Source organism: Rhinoderma darwinii, chromosome 8 (genome assembly GCF_050947455.1).
Source record: "Rhinoderma darwinii isolate aRhiDar2 chromosome 8, aRhiDar2.hap1, whole genome shotgun sequence".
In the NCBI taxonomy this organism is placed as follows: Eukaryota; Metazoa; Chordata; class Amphibia; order Anura; family Rhinodermatidae; genus Rhinoderma; species Rhinoderma darwinii.
Window position 1 is genome coordinate 6,415,831 of NC_134694.1, and position 20,261 is coordinate 6,436,091.

Here is a 20,261-nt window from a genome sequence, read left to right on the forward strand (position 1 = left end):
AAAACAGCAAACCTGAGGTAAAACAAGCACCGCCCGGTCTAGTAATGCAGGAAGTGCCTCAGCAGCAGCTGCCTCCCTCGTCATATTACTCAGGTATTCTATACTATGCTTCTAACGCCCTCCATAGACGAATGGGCCCCTAATACAGACCAACACCTCATTGCTCCTTCATATACTCACTTCGTACCTCAAATGCCTCCTTCTTATGTAGACGCCACACACGTTTTTCCTCATCCGGAACTATTCTTACGGCAGCTTTGTGCAGTCCGGTCACTTATTAGTGAGGGACACACACCGACGGGAAGTCTTCCTGTCCTTCGCTGGCCTGGTTTCTATAGTAACCATATAGTAACCGGAAGTGCTGCTTCTTAGTATTTTCCCCAGGTTAAAAAATATATTTCTATTACATTTCCACTAATACAATAAACTACGTTTATTTACATCTGTGCACATGTACCATATATCGCTCCTCTATGTAGAGTAAAATTAATTTAATCCGGCATCCAATAATAATACAATGCACTACACTTATTCTCTGCTTGCATCTCATCTGTAGAAGAACTACGTATTCCTGCAGGGCCACGTGGCCCCAGTCTTTGAAGAAAAACACCTCCAGTATTTGCTTTCTTTTATTTACGTATCATTTAAGACAGAGGGGCCCTGACAGGCTGACTGACCCCTTCCCTCCTCCGGGGAACCTGTGAACCCCCTGGTAGGCCCCGTACCAAGATTGGGCCTAGGGAGTGGTCAGGAAAGCTGCAATTACTCACAGCTCCTCGCTTCCATTGGCGTCCAGCGTCAGGACGTTGTGTGCACTGTCAGACACTATGTCCTGACGCAGTGTGAGGCAGCGCACGCAACCTCCTGACGCCATACGGCCTCAGAACGTAGTGCAAGGCGGGTGGCATATGGAGAAGAAGAGGCCCGAAGAGCGGTGAGTATAAAGAAGGGTCTTTTGATCCGGGGTCTGATTAAATAAGATCCGGCGTCTGATTAATTTAGGTTTCTGATCTGGTAAGATCTGGTGTCTGATTAATTTAGGATTCTGATCTGGTAAGATCTGGTGTCTAATTAATTTAGGATTCTGATCTGGTAAGATCTGGTGTCTGATTAATTTAGGATTCTGATCTGGTAAGATCTGGTGTCTGAATTTATTTGTGTTGCTACAGAGGCTAAGAATGACTGCAGAAGCGAAGGGCCAAAGATGTCTTGGTAGCATACTCTGCCCTGGAGCATACTCTGTCGTCATGGAGGTCTGGACTGAATGGAGAAGAAAAGGAAAGATAACGACTCCAATAAGCGAAGACGTCACCTGTAAGTCACTGGATTTATGGAGGAGATATCACCTCTCCTGACATGTCTATTCTAGTATATCATTGTGTTATACATGAGATTTTGGAGATACTCTGATCTGATCCAGTCGTGAAACCATCACAATTTGGCCCTTGTCAAAGTGGGGACTTTTAAGTTTTCCCTGGGCCACACTTTATCTAAAATTGCCTATGGTTGGACCCCTAGAATCGATTCCACTTGAGGCGCCCCAGTCTGACACATGGCCTAGACACATTTCTTGTGTAAATTATAGTCAATTGTACAGTTTCCCTGCAGCGCCACCGCAGGGGAGATGAAGCATTACATGTTGCCCAATTGAAATCAATGGACTTTCTATGTAATGTACAGACATGGCAGGTCCTCCAGAGGGAGACACTCTTTGTAGCCACAGGTAATTGATGGAGGCTATGAATCAGGGACCTCCCCCCTTTATTAACTCAAGCATCCCTAATAGTGTATTAGAGAATGAGTTTTCTAAACCAGACACCTCCCCCTAAAGCCGGGTTCCCACGTAGCGTAAACGCAGCGGAATTGTGTGCGGAAATTCCACCACCGCGTTTACAGTAGCAGCAAAGTGGGTGGGATTTAGTCAATCTCATGCCCACGCTGTGGAAAAAAATGCAGCGTAAACGTTAATAACTTGACCTGCGGTGCGGAATTTAATATCGCAGCATGTCAATTTATGCTGCGTTTTTGTTGATTTTCCGTTGCGGGTTTTCCTCATTGAATTCAATTCGGCTTTATCGTAATGGTTGCCCCTCAAAAATCGCAACGCTGGAAGAAATAAAAAAAATCATACTTACCCAGAACGCCCTCCTCCGTTCTGCAGTCCGGCCTCCTGGGATGACGTTGCATCTCATGTGACCGCTGCAGCCAATCACGGGCTGCGGCATCACATGACCTGCAACGTCATCCAAGGAGGCCGGAGCGGACGTCAGAGGAGGGAGGAGGTAAGTATGAACGGCTTTCTTCCGCAGCAAAATTTGCGTCCGAAAAATCGCACCACAATGTGGTGCAATTTTTAGGACGTAGTGTCTTGCAAGTGATTTTTACGCAGCGTATCCGTCCCGTGGGAACCCGGCCTAAGACTTGACAAGGTTTCCTTGAAGTTCTACAGCTACGAGTAATTCTGCTCAAGTATTATGTCACGCACTTCCACGAACATAAGATTATATCTATGAGGCAGGTTTAGATACGGAAGTCGGGACACAAAGACGTCTTTCCAGGTAAACCAGCAGGTGCGTATTGCTCCACAATGATGCACGTCAGGAATTTAAAGGACGTGCTCCGTCATATTTTTTTTTTCAGACAGTGGATTGGAATCCGAGGGAGGGACATAGGAGCAATTACTTCCTGATACAAGCACCTGCCTTGTCCTGTGTATATACGTGACTCTGGCTCCTTATTCATCTCCCCTTCTATTACCAGGTTGTACTGTCTTGGTACAGGATGCCTTACAAGGATCTGGTTAAATGCTGGCATGAAGGCGTCCTGGCTGCAGAGAAGAAAGATTTAGACTCTGCCTTAAAGATTTTCACCAGCATCGAGGATCCTCCTTCAAAGATCTGGTTCAACATTGGTTGCATTCATCTCCTGAGAGAAGACTTCCTGAATGCTCTTGAGGTATGGATCCATGAATCTTATTTCTGACCTCAATGATTGGATCATTATAAGAAAAGTTGGATGGAAAAAGAAAAAAGTTACTAATTAGAGTGACGGTCATTGGTGGATCGCATTGGTTACATCACGATCCATCAATGATCTAATATGTTTGAAGACCATGGCCGGCTGTAGAGGTGTGCGACCTGTGGGGTTGCACAGGGCGCAATACTTGTCATCACTGAAAGGAGCGCCACTGGCCTTGATGACCTGGGCACCTGGAGCTCGCACCCTACCACAGTTGGTAGTAATCCAGCAACATTTCCTATTGTATTGATTGAGCAGAATTATATGGGCACTCTATAGTATGGTTACTTGTACACTGTATTATATTATTTGGGCACTGTATACTACAGTTACTTGTACATTGTATCTATATATTATTTGGGCACTGTATACTACAGTTACTTGTACATTGTATCTAGATATTATTTGGGCACTGTATAGTACGGTTACTTGTACATTGTATCTATATATTATTTGGGCACTGTATACTACAGTTACTTGTACATTGTATCTATATATTATTTGGGCACTGTATACTACAGTTACTTGTATATTGTATCTATATATTATTTGGGCACTGTATACTACAGTTACTTGTATATTGTATCTATATATTATTTGGGCACTGTATAGTACGGTTACTTGTACATTGTATCTATATATTATTTGGGCACTGTATAGTACAGTTACTTGTACATTGTATCTATATATTATTTGGGCACTGTATAGTACGGTTACTTGTACATTGTATCTATATATTATTTGGGCACTGTATAGTACGGTTACTTGTACATTGTATCTATATATTATTTGGGCACTCTATGGTACGGTTACTTGAACACTGTATCTTTATATTATTTTGACACTGTATAGTACGGTTACTTGTACATTGTATCTTTATATTATTTGGGCACTCTATAGTACGGTTACTTGTACATTGTATCTTTATATTATTTGGGCACTCTATAGTACGGTAACTTGTACACTGTATATTTATATTATTTGGGCACTCTATAGCATGGTTACTTGGGCACTGTATCATTATATTATTTTGGCACTGTATAGTATAGAACTTGTGCTCTGTCTCATATTATTTAGGCACTATATAGTACACCATAAGGAAGTAGGGGTCTCAATAAAAGGTACTAAACAGGGCACCATTCAAACTAATTGAAACAGCCAGACTCTCTCTGCTGCCCACTCTCTAGGGGGGCTTCAATCCTTGCTCATCCATACAAGTTTGGCCAAAGCCACCAGCTATTTCATAATGAGGCATCCACTAAAAAAATATATACCGGAATAGGGTTTTCTCTTAACATGGGAGCCTATGTATGACGGATGCTCCTGTATGCCTATATAGTGTCATCCTATTAGACACAATTTGAAAAGGGCCTAGGAAAACACAAATTTTATAAATAAGAAACGGTAGATGTTACAGATTATGCATTGGGGCCCAGTAGCTACAAGTTACACCTCTGGATGACACGATAGGATAAGGATTATTATTGGACAGGCGTAGTCCACAGATAATTGTCTCGTCTAGAGCCGTACATAGACTAGAGGGATGGTGCTGGTTTACGTCACTACCTGACTAATTCTAACCTTCACCCCCAACCTTCCTTGTTTGCTAATGTTGGAGTGCCCGGGGTGAATGTGCCATGCAGTGCACAGGTTCACGCCACCCCTGGGAAGAGGGATAGGGACCGTATTAATAATGCATTATGAGAAAAGACTGTCAGGTAGTCCGCACCGGGTCTAGGACCAAAGGGGGTCACAAACCCAACAACTGGGTCTTTTGGACATGATCAGGATTTAAACAATAATGTTTCCACCTACTGACAGCAAGTGGAGGTCTTGCAAATGGTGAGAAATTGTCAAAGTATTTTGGAAAACGTCAAGAAATTTACATAAAACAAGGAGATGCATTTAATGTGCAAGCATGGATGGGTGGAGGTGCAAGGCTTCCTGACACCCACGACGCCGCTTATCTCCAGAGGAAGCAGTGAGTCAGGCAGATCGGTATGGCAGTTAATATAAAGGATAGGAATAGATGAATGCACCCTGAGAGAAGGAAGTAAATAAAGGAGATCAAACAGCTTACATTCATTTCTGACCCTCGTGAACCTGGTAAACCTGTATATAACTTGGAGAATTATTCTTACAAAGACTGATACTAGTGATACAATAATATTCAAAGAGCTAGAAATTCAGAGATTGCTACATCAATATCTTAAAGTGATATATGAGGCATATAAGAGACTACTCTCAATCAGGAACAAGACATCAGGACTTGTACAATTATGGAGCTACTTTAAGGCCTTGTTCACACGGCGCTAAAAAAATACCCTGTGTAAACGCATCAAAAACTCTAGGGTTTTTGAAAAGCGCTTTTTTAAGGTACAGGCATTTTTGCCCAATTTTTTTTAAGCGTTTTCAGGGCGTTTTTTTGGGCGCGTATTTAGGACTCCCATTGACTATGGGAATTAGGCGCGTTTTCGATGCGTTTTACGCACCAGGAATTGACCTGATGTTACTTTTTTAAACGCGCGCACGCAAGAAAAATGCGACGTATGCACTACAATGCGTTTTCCCATTGATGTCAATTGAAAGTTTGAAGCATGCGTTTTTCGGCACATAAAACGTGGCAAAAACGTGTTTAATACACGCCATGTGAATAAGGCCTAGAGAGGATCTGTCACTAGTTTATTGATTCCCCATCTCCTGACTAATCTAAGAGGCGCTCTGATGCTGATCACTACAGTGTCATTTATTTAAAAAAAAACCACATTTATTATGTTTTCTAAACATGATAATTGGTCTCTAATAGCCAAATAGGAGGTGACTCTTTCATTTCACTCTGGGCGGTGTAATGTTTTCTGTATGACTCTGTCCAATCAGCATCTAGCTTCTCCCCCTTCCCTGTCCCACTCTTTATAATGCCCCCATAGCTGCCACCATACAGTATAATGCCCCCATAGCTGTCACTATACAGTATAATGCCCCATAGCTGTCACTATACAGTATAATGCGCCCATAGCTACCACCATACAGTATACTACCCCATAGATGCACCCATACAGTATATTGCCCACACATATTCTCCAATGCAGTATAATGCCCATACACATGCCCCCATGCAGTATAATGCCCAAACAAATTCCCCCATATAACATAATGCCCCATAGCTGCCCCCATGCAGCATAATGCCCCCATAGCTGCCCCATACAGTATAATGCCCCATAGCTGCCCCATACAGTTAAATGCCCTCTTAGCTGCCCCTAGTGCCAGTGCCCTTATAGATAGTGCCCATGTAGATAGCACCCGTGTCCCCTGTAGATATTGCCCCTAGATAGCGCCATTGGGACTCCCTCTAGGAGTAGAATCCCCAGCCAGAGCATAGGCCGGGAATTTTCCTCTCCTAGAGGGAAGCCTGATGTCACTGTCCATATATGGACAGTGACGTCAGTGGCTACTCCTTGAGCGGAATCCCCGTTGCCGACTTTGTGCCCGGGGAGTCCTCGGCGAGTGGAGGAGCTCCCTCTGCTCCTCCGCTCTGAACTAATTCTGAAGCAGGGAGCTAATGGTTCCCTGCTACAGAATTGGGTTCAACTGTATCTGCGTCCTGAGGACGCAGATATAATTGACAGCGGGACATAACCCTGGCCGCCCGGGACATCACCCGGAATCCGGGACGGTTGTGAGATATGCCAGAACCGCTGTTCTAGGTGGTCCACAGCCGGAGATATGGCTATTTGAAGTGATCCCCCTTCCCTCCAGCCTCAGTCTCTCACACTGTGTGAAGCAGCTTCATGCTGATAGGACAGCGGCAGAGGATGGGAGATAGCGCCACCTCAGGAGAATCACTGCAGTTCCCTCCCACTTGTCTAGTATAGCCTCATTTACATATTTAGAAATAAGCTCATAACTTTTAAATAATAAACTTTTTGGGACACAATTTTCACTATTATTATTATCGTGTGACGGCGCCTATTAGATTAGCGAGGAGATTGGGCGTTACTAAACTAGTGACAGATCCCCTTTAAACTGTAAGGCGTCATGCACACAGCTGAATTATGGTTCCCATAGAAGTCTATGAGCCCGTACTTAACCTCTGTAATTCTCTGATTTCATACAGGGGCACACAGAGGGTTTCTTTCTCTTGCATCCATATGGCATCAAAGAGAGCAAAATTGTGCCATGCTCCAAGGGATGCCATATAAAGGAGATATTCTCCCCTAGAAGCATTGTGTTCACGTGCTATTAACGTATGCTATGCACGGAGGCACCATATGGAGGCAAATGGATCGCCTATGGTTCCATAGTGCCGAACTGTAAGGCAATAGAGTCTCCCCGGATTGCATGATGCCGTTTTTGCCATTTTCAGCAATTCTTAATATACATTAGGGAAAAACCACAGCACTCCGCTAAAGCGTGGCCAAAAATTGCAACAGTATACGATTATATTGTGCAGTTCTGCAAGCAAAGCATACTGGTGCGGTTTACGGCCGATACATGTGGCCTTACCTTTAAGGGCAGGGCAAATTTAGGTAACAGGGCAGGGCAGATACAGGACGTTAAATAACCCTTCATATACTCATGATTACTGGCATATTTAATCACCATATTTCTCCCCGTAGGCTTACAGTCAGTCTATTACTAAGGATCCATGTCTGGCTGTTGGTTTCTTACAAAGGAGCTACGTGCATTTTAAGCTGAAGTTGTAAGTCCATGTATTACTTTCTGTCTTTGAGGTGTAGGGAATTGCATTATTAACATTTTTCTAATATGGGACACTACTTCTGTATGTATGGACTGCTGGCCAGAGTCATGAGGGGGGGGGGGGGTGTGTGGTTTGTAACTGCAATGGGGGTGCTTGTGCCAATGTTTGTGCAGCCAGTGGGTTGAGGGTGCTACTTTTTTTTATTTTGGCCCCCCAATCTTGTGTGAATGCTACTGATTTATATTGCTATGTATTTAAATACGGACTACTGGTTGGATTACTGCGTAATGCATCTCATAAACTCTCTTCACCAGGTATGGGAAGGCGTTGTGTGACTGCCACAACGCGGTTTCCCAGCTCAGAAACAACAGCGTTATAGATTACAAACAGCTGGGTCTACACCACCTGCTTTACACCTGGGAGGTATGGGGGCATCACAATAGAAGATGATTTTGCAATACTCAGACTGACCTCTAGAGGTCAGTGCTGAAGCTACAAACTTAGTTTCCAGCAGCTGCAATTGCCCCACTATAACCCTGTTGTGTTTGGTGCAGGTTCTGTATAACACAGCGGTTATACTCTGTTACCTGGGGAAATGGGAGAGCGCACAGGAGAAGATCGAAGAGGCTGTCAGATGGCTGCCAGGGGAAATCAGAAGTGCCAAGGTTGAAGCTGCCCAGGCTCAGATTCAGGTGAGTGAAGTTTATGGTTTTTGACATAAACCTTTTGATGACCTTATAAGTGCTAGTACAACATTTTGCATTAAGTTGACCCGTCTAAGAAATGGTGAACTTAACAGAGCTCCTCTGACCCAGATGGAGGACCTCCCAAAAAGTCTGAAGGGGACGCCTTATCATGGTTCTGAATTTAAAGAAATTCAGAAAATGGATGTGTTGTGTCTCTTTATGAGGGCAGCGGTGGATAGATGGGGAGACGCTGAGCTCAGTGATATATAGTTTTCCTTAGTTAAATTCAGTACTTTCGTGTAAAAAACTGTTTAACTTCTTCCAGGTCTCATAGAGATAGCTGTGAGCCCTGCTTACCCCGCCCACTTTTAGAGAAAGCCTGTGGGTCCTTCTTCCCCTACCCACGCATGGAGAGAACCTGTGAGTCCTGCATCCCTGCTCACTCATGGAGAGGGCCTGTGTGTCCTGCTTCCTCCGCCTAGTCATGAACAGAGCCTGTGTGTCCTGCCTCCCCGGCCCATTCATAGAGAGAGCCTGTGAGTCCTGCTTTCCCTACCCATTCATAGAGGGAGCCTTTGAGTCCTGCTTACCCCACCCATTCATAGAGAGAGCCTGTGAGTCCTGCTTACCCCACCCATTCATAGAGAGAGCCTGTGAGTCCTGCTTACCCCGCCCATTCACAGAGAGCCTGTGAGTCTTGCTCCTGCCCGCCCACACAGAATGATTCACGGCTTTTCCTGTATGAGTGTTTGCTGTCAATCATCCTGTGTGGGTGGGGGGGAGCAGGACTCACATGCTCACATCCTGGCAGCATTTTATCAGCTTTTTACATCAAAATCTTGAATCAAAGCATAGAAAACTATATATCCCTGATCTCAGCGTCTCCCCCTCTCTTCTATGCTGTCCTCAGATAATGACCTGACATAATCACTTTAAGCTTCCCTAATGCCATACTGTTTATGGATCCAGTTGGATATACAGGGCATTTACAAAGTAAGGAGTCATATATAAAGAGGTGCAAAAAGTACATGTACCATCTTGCACTGTGCAAACATACCTGGACATAACGGAGGTCCTAGGATCCTAAGTAGCCCAGATGACCTCACCATGGGTTGTGTTATCTTCCTACAGAGTCGTCATCTACTAGAGCCTATCCATATACAAGATGGGGAGATATTCCGGCCTCGTAAGCAGGAAGTAGAGCAGCTGATTTCCAAAAATTTCCTGGGTAAACCAAAGGTGAGCAAAGAGCGTTACACCTCAAATGACTCAACCCAAGTCTATAAATGTCGACATCTGAACCTCCCGTCCTGTCAATCGGATCTATTACTTAATAGGTTCTTGATTTCCAGATAAATGATTGTTGTTAACCAGAAGCACCACGTATAAAAATAATAAAATGTTACATATCGAATGTAATTTTTGCCAATATATAAATGTCTAAGCGAATGTTTGGATACAAAGGTAAGGAGAAAATATGAATTATAAAGCAAATGTTACATTGGTCGTCTTCGAGACCTTGCGGTGGTATGAGATTGGCCTGGGCCTTCAGGTATTAAAAGGTCATTGGCCCCTTTACAACCCCTAGAGGCTTAATACACTTGGGCTTGGTTAACAAATTACATTATAATGGATCATAGAGAGTGTATACTTTAAGTGGCCAGTGTACCCCTGGTAAGGTATCTGCTACAGAGGCAGGCCAGTGCCCCATGGAGGCGTGTGTGAGGGCCATGAACCGCCAACCCCTTTCCACATGCCCTATTAGACTCCTGCGGACCGAGCCTGTGCTTGTATTACATGCAGTGCCGGCGTCAGCTAACGCTGCCGTCATGGCTCCTCCAGGAGTAGAATTCCTGGGGATTCTGCTTCTAGAGGGAGCCCCTGTCTAAGACGCGGCATAACTACCGCTGTAGCAGCCATAGCGGCTGCTACAGGGCCCTCAGGCCGCGGGCGCCATAGCAACCGTCACAGACTCCCCGCCCATAGCCCGGTGGCACCGCTATGGCTGGCACAGCGGTAGCGACGCCACACTCAATAGTATCTGCGTCCTTAGGACGCAGATACTATTGAACACTATAGCAGAGCAGGGAGGTATCTCCCTACTCTGCCATTTACTAGGCAGCCTATCAGGCGCAGGGACAGGATCCCTGTGCAGGCCGGCGTGATGATGTCATTGAATCATGCCGGCCTACGCAAGGATCCCATCGGCGTTGATTCGCTTCATTTGTTGCGGGAACGGTGCCTAGGTAAGTATGACTTTTTTACGTTTTATTTGTTTGGGGTTTGCTATATGGCACTATCTGCAGGAGGGGGGTTCGCTTTATGGCTCTATCTACAGTGGCGGGCCATATGACGCTATCTACAGGGGGTCCGTATGGCACTATCTACAGGGGGAGCATATGGCACTATCTACAGAGGGGCCATATGGCGCTATCTACAGGGGGGCCGTATGGCGCTATCTACAGGGGGGCCGTATGGCGCTATCTACAGGGGGGCCGTATGGCGCTATCTACAGGGGGGCCGTATGGCGCTATCTACAGGGGGGCCGTATGGCGCTATCTACAGAGGGGCCGTATGGCGCTATCTACAGGGGGGGCCGTATGGCGCTATCTACAGTGGGGCCGTATGGCGCTATCTACAGTGGGGCCGTATGGCGCTATCTACAGGGGTGGCCGTATGGCGCTATCTGTAGGGGGGCTGTATGGCTCTATCTACAGGGGGGTTGTGTGGCACTACCTGGGAAGGCAGCTGTGTGGCACTATCTACAGAGGGCACTAAATGTATGGGGGCATAAACAGGGCCTTACTTCTATATGGGGGCAGAAAGTGACGTTTTCTGCCATTTTACTGCCCCAAAGGGCCCACATAAACGTGGAGCCGACCCTGACTACATGGTCAGCCATTCACTTGAATGGCCGCCATGTAATACTACATTTCCCCTACAGTGGCTGTTGCATCACAGCTGATCAATGAGGCTCAGGGCCCCAAAAAAATTTTTTTTTTTTCAAAACAATTTAAAAAAAAATCTTGACAAATTGGAAAACCATAATGAATTGTAAAGATAAGTAATAGATGTCTCTAGTTTAGAATAATGATATAACACATTAGCAGCATTTACTGTGACCTCTAAAATGATCATTACAATCCCAATAATCTGTACAAGCTCCTCCAATTTAAAAAAAAAAATCAAACGCAGACATTTTCCATTTTAAGGACACTGGAAAAAAGTGCAATCTTTTTACGGATGCTTCAAAAATTTATGGATCGTTGTCAACCCTGGTGGCGGTTCAGCAGCGGGAACCGTGGCGATCAGCTGACTACCAGCTACATGTCAAAGAAGTTTTTATCATGGTGATACAAGCCCTTTCGACCTACCAACCAAAATCTCCTGGATATTTCTCTGGTGCCACCAAATGGACACACCAGAAGCTTACCAGGGAATTACTGAGTGTATGCCCCTGGTAGTATGGAAATTTTTCTGCTGTGATGAAATTTTCTGGACATAAAATTATAATTTCTTAAAGGGATTATCTAGTTTAGAAAACCCATTTTCATACACCCTATTAGAGAACTCTTGAAGTAATAGAGGGGGTCCTCTGTTCAGGATCCTCATCTCTTAGTCAGAGTTGAGAGCGGTTACAAAGAGCGTCTCCTGGTCTGGAGGACCTGTCCTGTCCTGCGTTACACATACAACCCATTGATATGAATGGACACTATGTAATGCCTAATTTCCCCTGTGGTGGCGCTGCAGGGTAATTGAACACCTACTGCCAAGTTTCCTAAGAGATTATAGCTGATCGCTAGTGGGTCCCAGCAGGGGGACACTTTATCAGTTTATTGTCAAGGGACCCTTCTAATAAATAGGGATTGCCCAAAGAGGAGAACTCCTTTAACTTCATTCATCTTCTACTCAGGTCATCTCGTCTGTGGTTCCCAATGACCAGTACAGTGGATTTGAACCCCTCCGCCCTCAGGTACATTTTTTACAAGGACCCAGAAACTTGTTTAGATAACATAAAATGACTATAAATTCTAAAAATAATGTATTCGTTTACATCGATCGGTAATCCAGATTGCTGGATTATCAGATTTCTACCGTATTGGGTAATCGGTGTCTTGCCACATAGTAGGTAACTTTTGGTATTGTCTTCTCTGCAGAAGCCGGGATTTTACCAGCCATGTCAGGAGTCCATGCAGTAAGTTCTTCATCTTCCGTTCCTTAAATACTTGTACTAATTATTCAGACTTTGCAAGCAATAGAGAGATAACCTGTGAACATTGATGTCATGTGACCTTCACAGAGGTCGGGACGCCGGATACCACCGCGTTATAGTCCATTATTATCCTGAAAACTCTGGAGAGGTGGCAGTGAAGGCCAACAGCATTTTGTTCGTCCTGAATAAGCATGGAGATTGGGCAACCGCCATCCATGACGGCCAAGTAGGTGCCTTCTATATAATAAACATATACTGTAATTTGAGTAAAATGGGCGGAGCAGTGACAACCTCTCTGTTTTTTTTTCTTTAGAATATCATTTTTTTATTATCGTTGATTTAAATAACAAAATTTCTGGTTTCTCTCTGATTTTTTTCTTTAGAATATATATTTTTTTATTATTATTGGTGATTGAAATAACAAAATATTCCATACGACAAAAAAACGAAGAAAATGTTCTGAGTTAACATTGTATTAAACAAAATATTAGGTAGTACAGACATTATCCCAAAAGTCAATGCTGGAAAATCAACTATCACCCCCTAAAACACTGGAAAATATTGCATGGGGAGGGAAGAGAGAGAGAGAGAGAAAAATAATAAAAAATAAAATAAAAAAAGATAAAAAAAATAAAAAAATGATGTGTTTAATTCCATGGTATTTGTTTCCTTTTAATAGAAATTTATCATTCCAACTAATTTTTTGGAACCAGTGGACGCACCTAAAGCAGATATAAAGGTAATTTCATCACATCGCACGTTCCTCTTAAATTAATTGAAATAAATGTAAAGTTTTTTTATGTTTGTTTCGTGAGAGGTTCGACTGCAGGGACGCCCACCAATCCTGAGAATGAATGCTTTAGCGCTGTGTCCCCTTTAAAATTTTCCCTGCACTGCTTCACTTTTAGCCACTGGCTGTCAAGGGAACTGCAGCACGGCCCCATTCACAGGATCGGTGGGGGGCCCCTACAATCGGACCCCCACCGGTCAGAAATGATTCCATTGAAGATAATGCTTTTGTATTTTTTTGTTTTTATAATAGAAAATTAATAACGGGATTCCTCTGCCCCCCATGAAGATGCCGCCCACTCGACCCAACGCGAAACCTTTTGGTGAGCAGTGTGCACAATTTTTTTGGGGGAAAATCATTTTGTTTTTAATTTTAGTGTTTTTAGAAGTCTTTTTGATGTAAACTACTCATTGACTGCAGTGGAAGCTCATTTCATACTGAAGAGGTGGTATTGGCCAAGGTGGTCAGCTTGTATCCATAGGTCCTACGCGGCACCGGAGCAAACTATCCAATTTGGTGACTCGTCTATGTGGCAGACTTGCCCTTTGATCCTTTCTCTTAGAGCTTGGGTCTTTCCAAATTACCAAAATTTACAAATGATTTCATGATGAGAGGTAGACAGGAGATGCTAGAATAAAAGGGCAGCTATCACCTGACAAACCAATTTAAAGGGGAAGGATTTTTGCCAATTTGGGGAGGTACAAAAGGTAATGGGCCATTTATTGGGCATACCCACTAGATGTCATACATTATAGGGATCTGTCTTGATAACAGATGCCCTTTAAAGGGCAATCATTGACATAGATTATATCTGCGAGTGGCCCAATAGGCTCTTTTAATGCTTGACCTGAATATATTGATGTGATCGGGCCGTATAGGGGAAAAGGGGGATAACAATCACTTCTGACTTGACTTGTTGACTTGAAAGGATCCTGTACTTCTTCAATAGTTATCCAAGGATGGGAATGTGTCTAAAGCCTCTTAAGTATCTGTAGAAGAGCTAATAAACCAAAACAATGTTCTCATGTGTTTCATGGTGTGGAAAATTACTGTCTGTTATAGGTAATCCGCTACCGTATCAGGATGGGCCACCACGGCCTAGCGCTGAGCCACCGGTACCCACCAACGAGGTATTTATATATTCTGGGGCAAAAAGGACCAGACTGTAAAATCCTATATTTCATCTCTTGGTAAATATCTGCCTCCTTATCTAGAAACCCAAAAGAGAAGATCCAGATGCCCTGCCTACAGAAGGCCAAGGGGTGGCAACAACCGTCCATGATGAAGATAAAGAAGAGATGTTGAAGAGTGTTCCTCCTGGAGAAAACCAATTAGTGGAGATGTCTGTCCATCCTAGGCCAGCAGAGATGACCTCAGTGATGAAGGAAGCTGCCCTACAAAGACCTCTACAGAGAGTAGAAATGGTCGTCAACCTACAAAGTTGTGCACCCGTCAACCAAGAAGTCAAAAAGGTGAAGAATCAACTCCATACCACCGTCTACAGGTCCAATAATTATGGTTGAGGGATATTTCCAGCTTTATGTGTAGATGTTCCATGGTTCATTGAGGCATTTCCAGCTGTGGAATTGTAAAAAAAAAAGGGGTCAGATTTATCCCCCCCCCCCAGAAACAGCGCCACCCATATCCATAGGCTGTGTTTGGTATTGCAGCTTCCCTCCTTTCACTTAAATAGAGGTTGAGCTGCAATACCAGATGCAACCTTCGGACAAGAGTGGCGATGTTTCTGGGGAAAAAAATCAGACCCTATTTTCTAATCTTGTAAAACCCCTTTAAGTGAAGTAGATTGCTTTATTATAAGAGGCCCTGTCTGTAAGACAGACGGATTTAATTGTTATTAGCTGCTGAACCTTTGAGGCTAGAGTTTTCCTTTACCTAATGTGAATTTGCAATTGTTGCACCAATAGCAAAATGTCCAGATTTCTGTAGAAAGTGATTTTCCTGTACTCCCCCCACCCCCACCCCGCTGCATGGGTTGCCTCCAAATTAGATTCTGCACCCACTGTAACAATTTATTCCCTGACACAGATTGACAATGGAGAAGTAGATGAAGTGGTTTCTCCACCATTAAAAGAGGACGCGATCGCTGTACAAGTGCACACGGAGTTCACTTTAGATTTGTCAGTGAGCAAGAACTTCACCTACCAGGAATTACAGCACCTCCTCAGGAACAAACTAAAGCAGCAAGGGGAACAGATGAACATCCATCTTAGGTACATCATTCAATCTATGGTCTTATGTTTTATTTATCATACTTTCTATACAAACATTACATTAGTCATCTCGTTGTACTTATCCTGAGATTCATCCTGTATTATACTCCAGAGCTGCACTCACTATTCTGCTGGTGGAGTCACTGTGTACATACATTACATTACTTATCCTGTACTGATCCTGAGTTCTATCCTGTATTATACTCCAGAGCTGCACTCACTATTCTGCTGGTGGAGTCACTGTGTACATACATTACATTACTTATCCTGTACTGATCCTGAGTTCTATCCTGTATTATACTCCACAGCTGCATTCACTATTCTGCTGGTGGAGTCACTGTGTACATACATTACATTACTTATCCTGTACTGATCCTGAGTTCTATCCTGTATTATACTCCAGAGCTGCACTCACTATTCTGCTGGTGGAGTCACTGTGTACATACATTACATTACTTATCCTGTACTGATCCTGAGTTACATCCTGTATTATACTCCAGAGCTGCACTCACTATTCTGCTGGTGGAGTCACTGTGTACATACATTACATTACTTATCTTGTACTGATCCTGAGTTCTATCCTGTATTATACTCCAGAGCTGCACTCACTATTCTGCTGGTGGTGTCACTGTGTACATACATTACATTACTTGTCCTGTACTGATCCTGAGTTATACCCTGTATTATACTCCAAAGCTGCACTCACTATTCTGCTGGTGGAGTCACTGTGTACATACATTACATTACTTATCCTGTACTGATCCTGAGTTCTATCCTGTATTATACTCCAGAGCTGCACTCACTATTCTGCTGGTGGAGTCACTGTGTACATACATTACATTACTTATCCTGTACTGATCCTGAGTTACATCCTGTATTATACTCCAGAGCTGCACTCACTATTCTGCTGGTGGAGTCACTGTGTACATACATTACATTACTTATCCTGTACTGATCCTGAGTTACATCCTGTATTATACTCAAGAGCTGCACTCACTATTCTGCTGGTTGCTATTAGTAGCATTCAACAAGCGTGTTGACAGACACTTCAAGGACTCTTAGGCTATGTTCACACGCTTAACAAAAAATGGCTGTAAATACGGAGCTGTTTTCAAGGGAAAACAGCTCCTGATTTTCAGCCGCTTTTTAATCAACAAGCGTTTTTTGTGGCATTTTTTTACGGCCGTTTTTGGAAATCTTTTTTTATTGAGTCAATGAAAAACGGCTCCAAAAACGGCCTAAGAAGTGACATGCACTTCTTTTTACAGGGCGTCTTTTTACGCGCCGTTATTTGAAAATGAGATGTGAAGTAACACCCCGTCGGAACAGAACGCCGTATTTCTCATTTAAATCAATGGGCAGATGTTTGGAGGTGTTCTGCTTCCGATTTTTCAGCCGTTTTTCGGGACGTTTACGGCCCGAAAAACGGCTGAAAATAGCCCGTGTGAACATACCCTTAGCTGAGCTCCTGTAATAGAGTGGGACAGTATTGATATCCCTAAATGCCTGGTGTAAAGACTTCCCAAACTAAAAATACTCAGAGCAAGCTAAATGCAGAAACTGAGCACTTAGGGACTATTGGGAGATTTCAGCTTTGAGGGCTGCAGAATTGTGAGTGCAGCTCTGGACTAGGATACTGGACTAATTTCTCACATGCAAATAATAAGAGAAGGCATAATGGCTAACAATGTACAAGTAATAACGTTGAGTGCATTCTTTCATAGTCCCTAGGGCAATGAACATTGTAGTTCACATAATTGAAAATTTATTAATCAGTTACAGGGATATTGAGGGTAAACAGTTAACGTCTGTGAAGGATGACGGAGACCTACAGGGGATGTGGAAACAAGCAAAGAACAAAAGATTGATGCTATGCTGTAAGGTAAAGAATTCTGGACTTAAAAATTCTTAAAGGGGTTGCACAGGGTTAGAAAAACATGGCTGAACCTTCCACCATCTACAGGTTGTATGTGGTACTGCAGCTCGGCCCATTCATTTCAATGGAACAGAGCTGCAATACCAGACATAACCTGTAGACAGGTGTGGAACCGTTTCTGGCAAAAAAAACAGACATGTTTTTCTAGTCCTCTGTACCAAATCTTGTAAGTATAGCAGGACTGATTGACTGCTGCTACTCTGTGCAGGACGCCTATAACTGCGTGGGGAGGCCCGTCCTTTTTCGCATGAAGGCCATCTACACATACACAGCAGAAGGACCAGAAGATCTGCCCTTTAAACAGGGGGACATCATTGATATCTTCTCAGAAGGTAATAATTCCCTTTCAAGATTTTTAAGTCAAACTGCGCTTACTTAAAGGGTTTGTGTGAAAGTAAAAAAAAACATGGCTGCTTTCTTTCATAAATAGCACCACTCTTGTTCATGGGCTGTGTATGGTACTATGTATATAAATGAACGGAGCATCACTCCCATTATTCCTCAAGATCTTGTACACATTTCTTTCCACCATGGGAGGAGCTTTATACTGTGCTCAATGTCGCCCCCTGCTGAGCAATGCATTTAGTATTAGCACCTAAGAGAAACAAGGGAAGGGAGGTGACAATTACGTTGAGCACGCTTGTAGCTGACAAAATTGGTTTTCACTTTCCAAGTTAATTCAGCCATTGGGATGAATGAATGAGTCCAATATCTTCATTACACCCAGATGGAAACACTGTGCTGAGCAGCTGAGTGCAGGAGTTTCTCTCAATTGCTGGTTAATCTACCGTTCATTGCTTGCCCTCACCAAAAAGACATAGCCTAAAAAATAACTGCAAGATGGGAATGTGTTAACAAGGTGCTAGCTTGTCTACTTTTCCGAGCCCTGATCCTGCTGGAAGCTACAGCTGCTTTTCTCAGCCTGTGGGAGGGTCAGCTTGCTTGTCTCTTCTCTCTAACCCGATACAATCTGTAACGTAACATGAACAGGATTTTTGCTCACTTTACTCAGTTTTTTTATACGAAGTTTGAGCTACAGGAAGGTTTATTATCTAACTAACGGATGAATGAAGCAGAGTACAGGACCAGCAGGTTCTGGACCAGGCACTTAACTCCTGCTATATTAGGATTGGTTTATGGACGATAATTGACAAGGGAGATGGGAGGAGGCTGTTCTATTCACTATTTGAGATGCAAGGGGCTGGATAATGACCAGTATATCAAGCTGTGGGAATAATCGTGTCATGGACATGACACACAGAGCTCTATAGGCCACCATTACTTATATGGCTTACCAACGAAAACTCTATTTTTCCTAGAATATGCGTTTAACTATGTTTTGTCCCCAACAGTGAATGAAGAATGGTTGGAAGGTCACTGTAATGGAAGTATTGGAATATTTCCAAGGTGTTTTGCCACCAAAATCAGTGAGCAAGATGCGCCATAAGCAAAGAGGAGCGAGTTCATGGATGACTATTCTGCCTTTTTCTGATCTATATATCGAAATAATCTTTGGACTGGGCAGCCACACCAGCTTATTGGAAGTCTGCAACAAATGAGCATAACCCTTATCCGTACTTGTCCTCATGCATTTGCAATGGAACATGGGGGATGGGATTATTGACCATCAGAGGACCGATTTATATAGGTCTGAAATCTTGATTTTACAGTTCACATTTTTTAGCATTGATTCCTGATATATTGTATATATTTTATGTTATTTATGAAAGTGAAAATGAATGTAATGCGCATGCAGCTCATCTGAGATCATTTTTTATTTTTATGATGTAATATTCCCATTTTACTGTAAAACTGTAGTCAAGGTACCTCATTAAAAATATTTGTATCATTATTTTCATGAAAGCCTGTGTATATATTGACTTCTTGATATATACTTATTATAGTACTATATATCTTCTTGTATATAGTGATATGGAGCATGCTGGTATAACCTGGGTATATTCTGTATATAATTATATATGTACAGCTGGTATAAGTTATACATCTTCTTGTATATAGTGATATGGAGCATGCTGGTATAACCTGGGTATCTTCTGTATATAATTATATATGTACAGCTGGTATAAGTTATACATCTTCTTGTATATAGTGATATGGAGCATGCTGGTATAACCCGGGTATCTTCTGTATATAATTATATATGTACAGTGGGTATAAGGTATACATCTTCTTGTATATAGTGATATGGAGCATGCTGGTATAAGATGGGTATCTTCTGTATATAATTATATATGTACAGCTGGTATAAGTTATACATCTTCTTGTATATAGTGATATGGAGCATGCTGGTATAACCTGGGTATCTTCTGTATATAATTATATATGTACAGCTGGTATAAGTTATACATCTTCTTGTATATAGTGATATGGAGCATGCTGGTATAGCCTGGGTATCTTCTGTATATAATTATATATGTACAGCTGGTATAAGTTATACATCTTCTTGTATATAGTGATATGGAGCATGCTGGTATAACCTGGGTATCTCTTGTATATAATTATATATGTACAGCTGGTATAAGTTATACATCTTCTTGTATATAGTGATATGGAGCATGCTGGTATAACCTGGGTATCTCCTGTATATAATTATATATGTACAGCTGGTATAAGTTATACATCTTCTTGTATATAGTGATATGGAGCATGCTGGTATAACCTGGGTAT

The 20,261-nt window shown here is 42.9% G+C and overlaps 1 protein-coding gene and 1 long non-coding RNA gene across 2 annotated transcripts in view; one reads left to right on the forward strand and one right to left on the reverse strand.

Annotated features, from left to right (window-relative positions):
• The window catches only part of LOC142659063 (uncharacterized), a 40,253-nt gene extending 39,968 nt beyond the window's left edge, over window positions 1-285 (reverse strand). The window contains exon 1 of the long non-coding RNA XR_012850261.1: window positions 181-285. This is a non-coding gene — a long non-coding RNA (uncharacterized LOC142659063). The remainder of the gene's footprint in view (window positions 1-180) is intronic.
• Window positions 286-2,639: 2,354 nt separating this feature from the next.
• On the forward strand, window positions 2,640-19,365 carry NOXA1 (NADPH oxidase activator 1). Its single transcript, XM_075834787.1, has 16 exons — window positions 2,640-2,955; window positions 7,635-7,717; window positions 8,032-8,140; window positions 8,272-8,409; window positions 9,535-9,642; window positions 12,317-12,376; window positions 12,561-12,598; window positions 12,704-12,842; window positions 13,296-13,355; window positions 13,659-13,728; window positions 14,469-14,536; window positions 14,621-14,878; window positions 15,453-15,637; window positions 17,414-17,519; window positions 17,782-17,905; window positions 18,926-19,365. Exons 1-16 carry the CDS (start codon window positions 2,782-2,784, stop codon window positions 19,018-19,020), a joined length of 1,815 nt encoding a protein of 604 aa, XP_075690902.1. The 5' UTR covers window positions 2,640-2,781; the 3' UTR covers window positions 19,021-19,365.
• The last annotated feature ends 896 nt before the right edge of the window (window positions 19,366-20,261 follow it).

What these genes read in the sequence shown, in the direction of transcription:
- NOXA1 (XM_075834787.1), top strand. Translation starts at nt 2,782, where the DNA reads ATGCCTTACAAGGATCTGGTTAAATGCTGGCATGAAGGCGTCCTGGCT. An exon ending in GTGCATTTTAAGCTGAAGTT is followed by an intron (nt 7,718 to 8,031) that starts GTAAGTCCATGT and finishes TCTCTTCACCAG; the next exon opens with GTATGGGAAGGCGTTGTGTG. An exon ending in CACCGGTACCCACCAACGAG is followed by an intron (nt 14,537 to 14,620) that starts GTATTTATATAT and finishes CTCCTTATCTAG; the next exon opens with AAACCCAAAAGAGAAGATCC.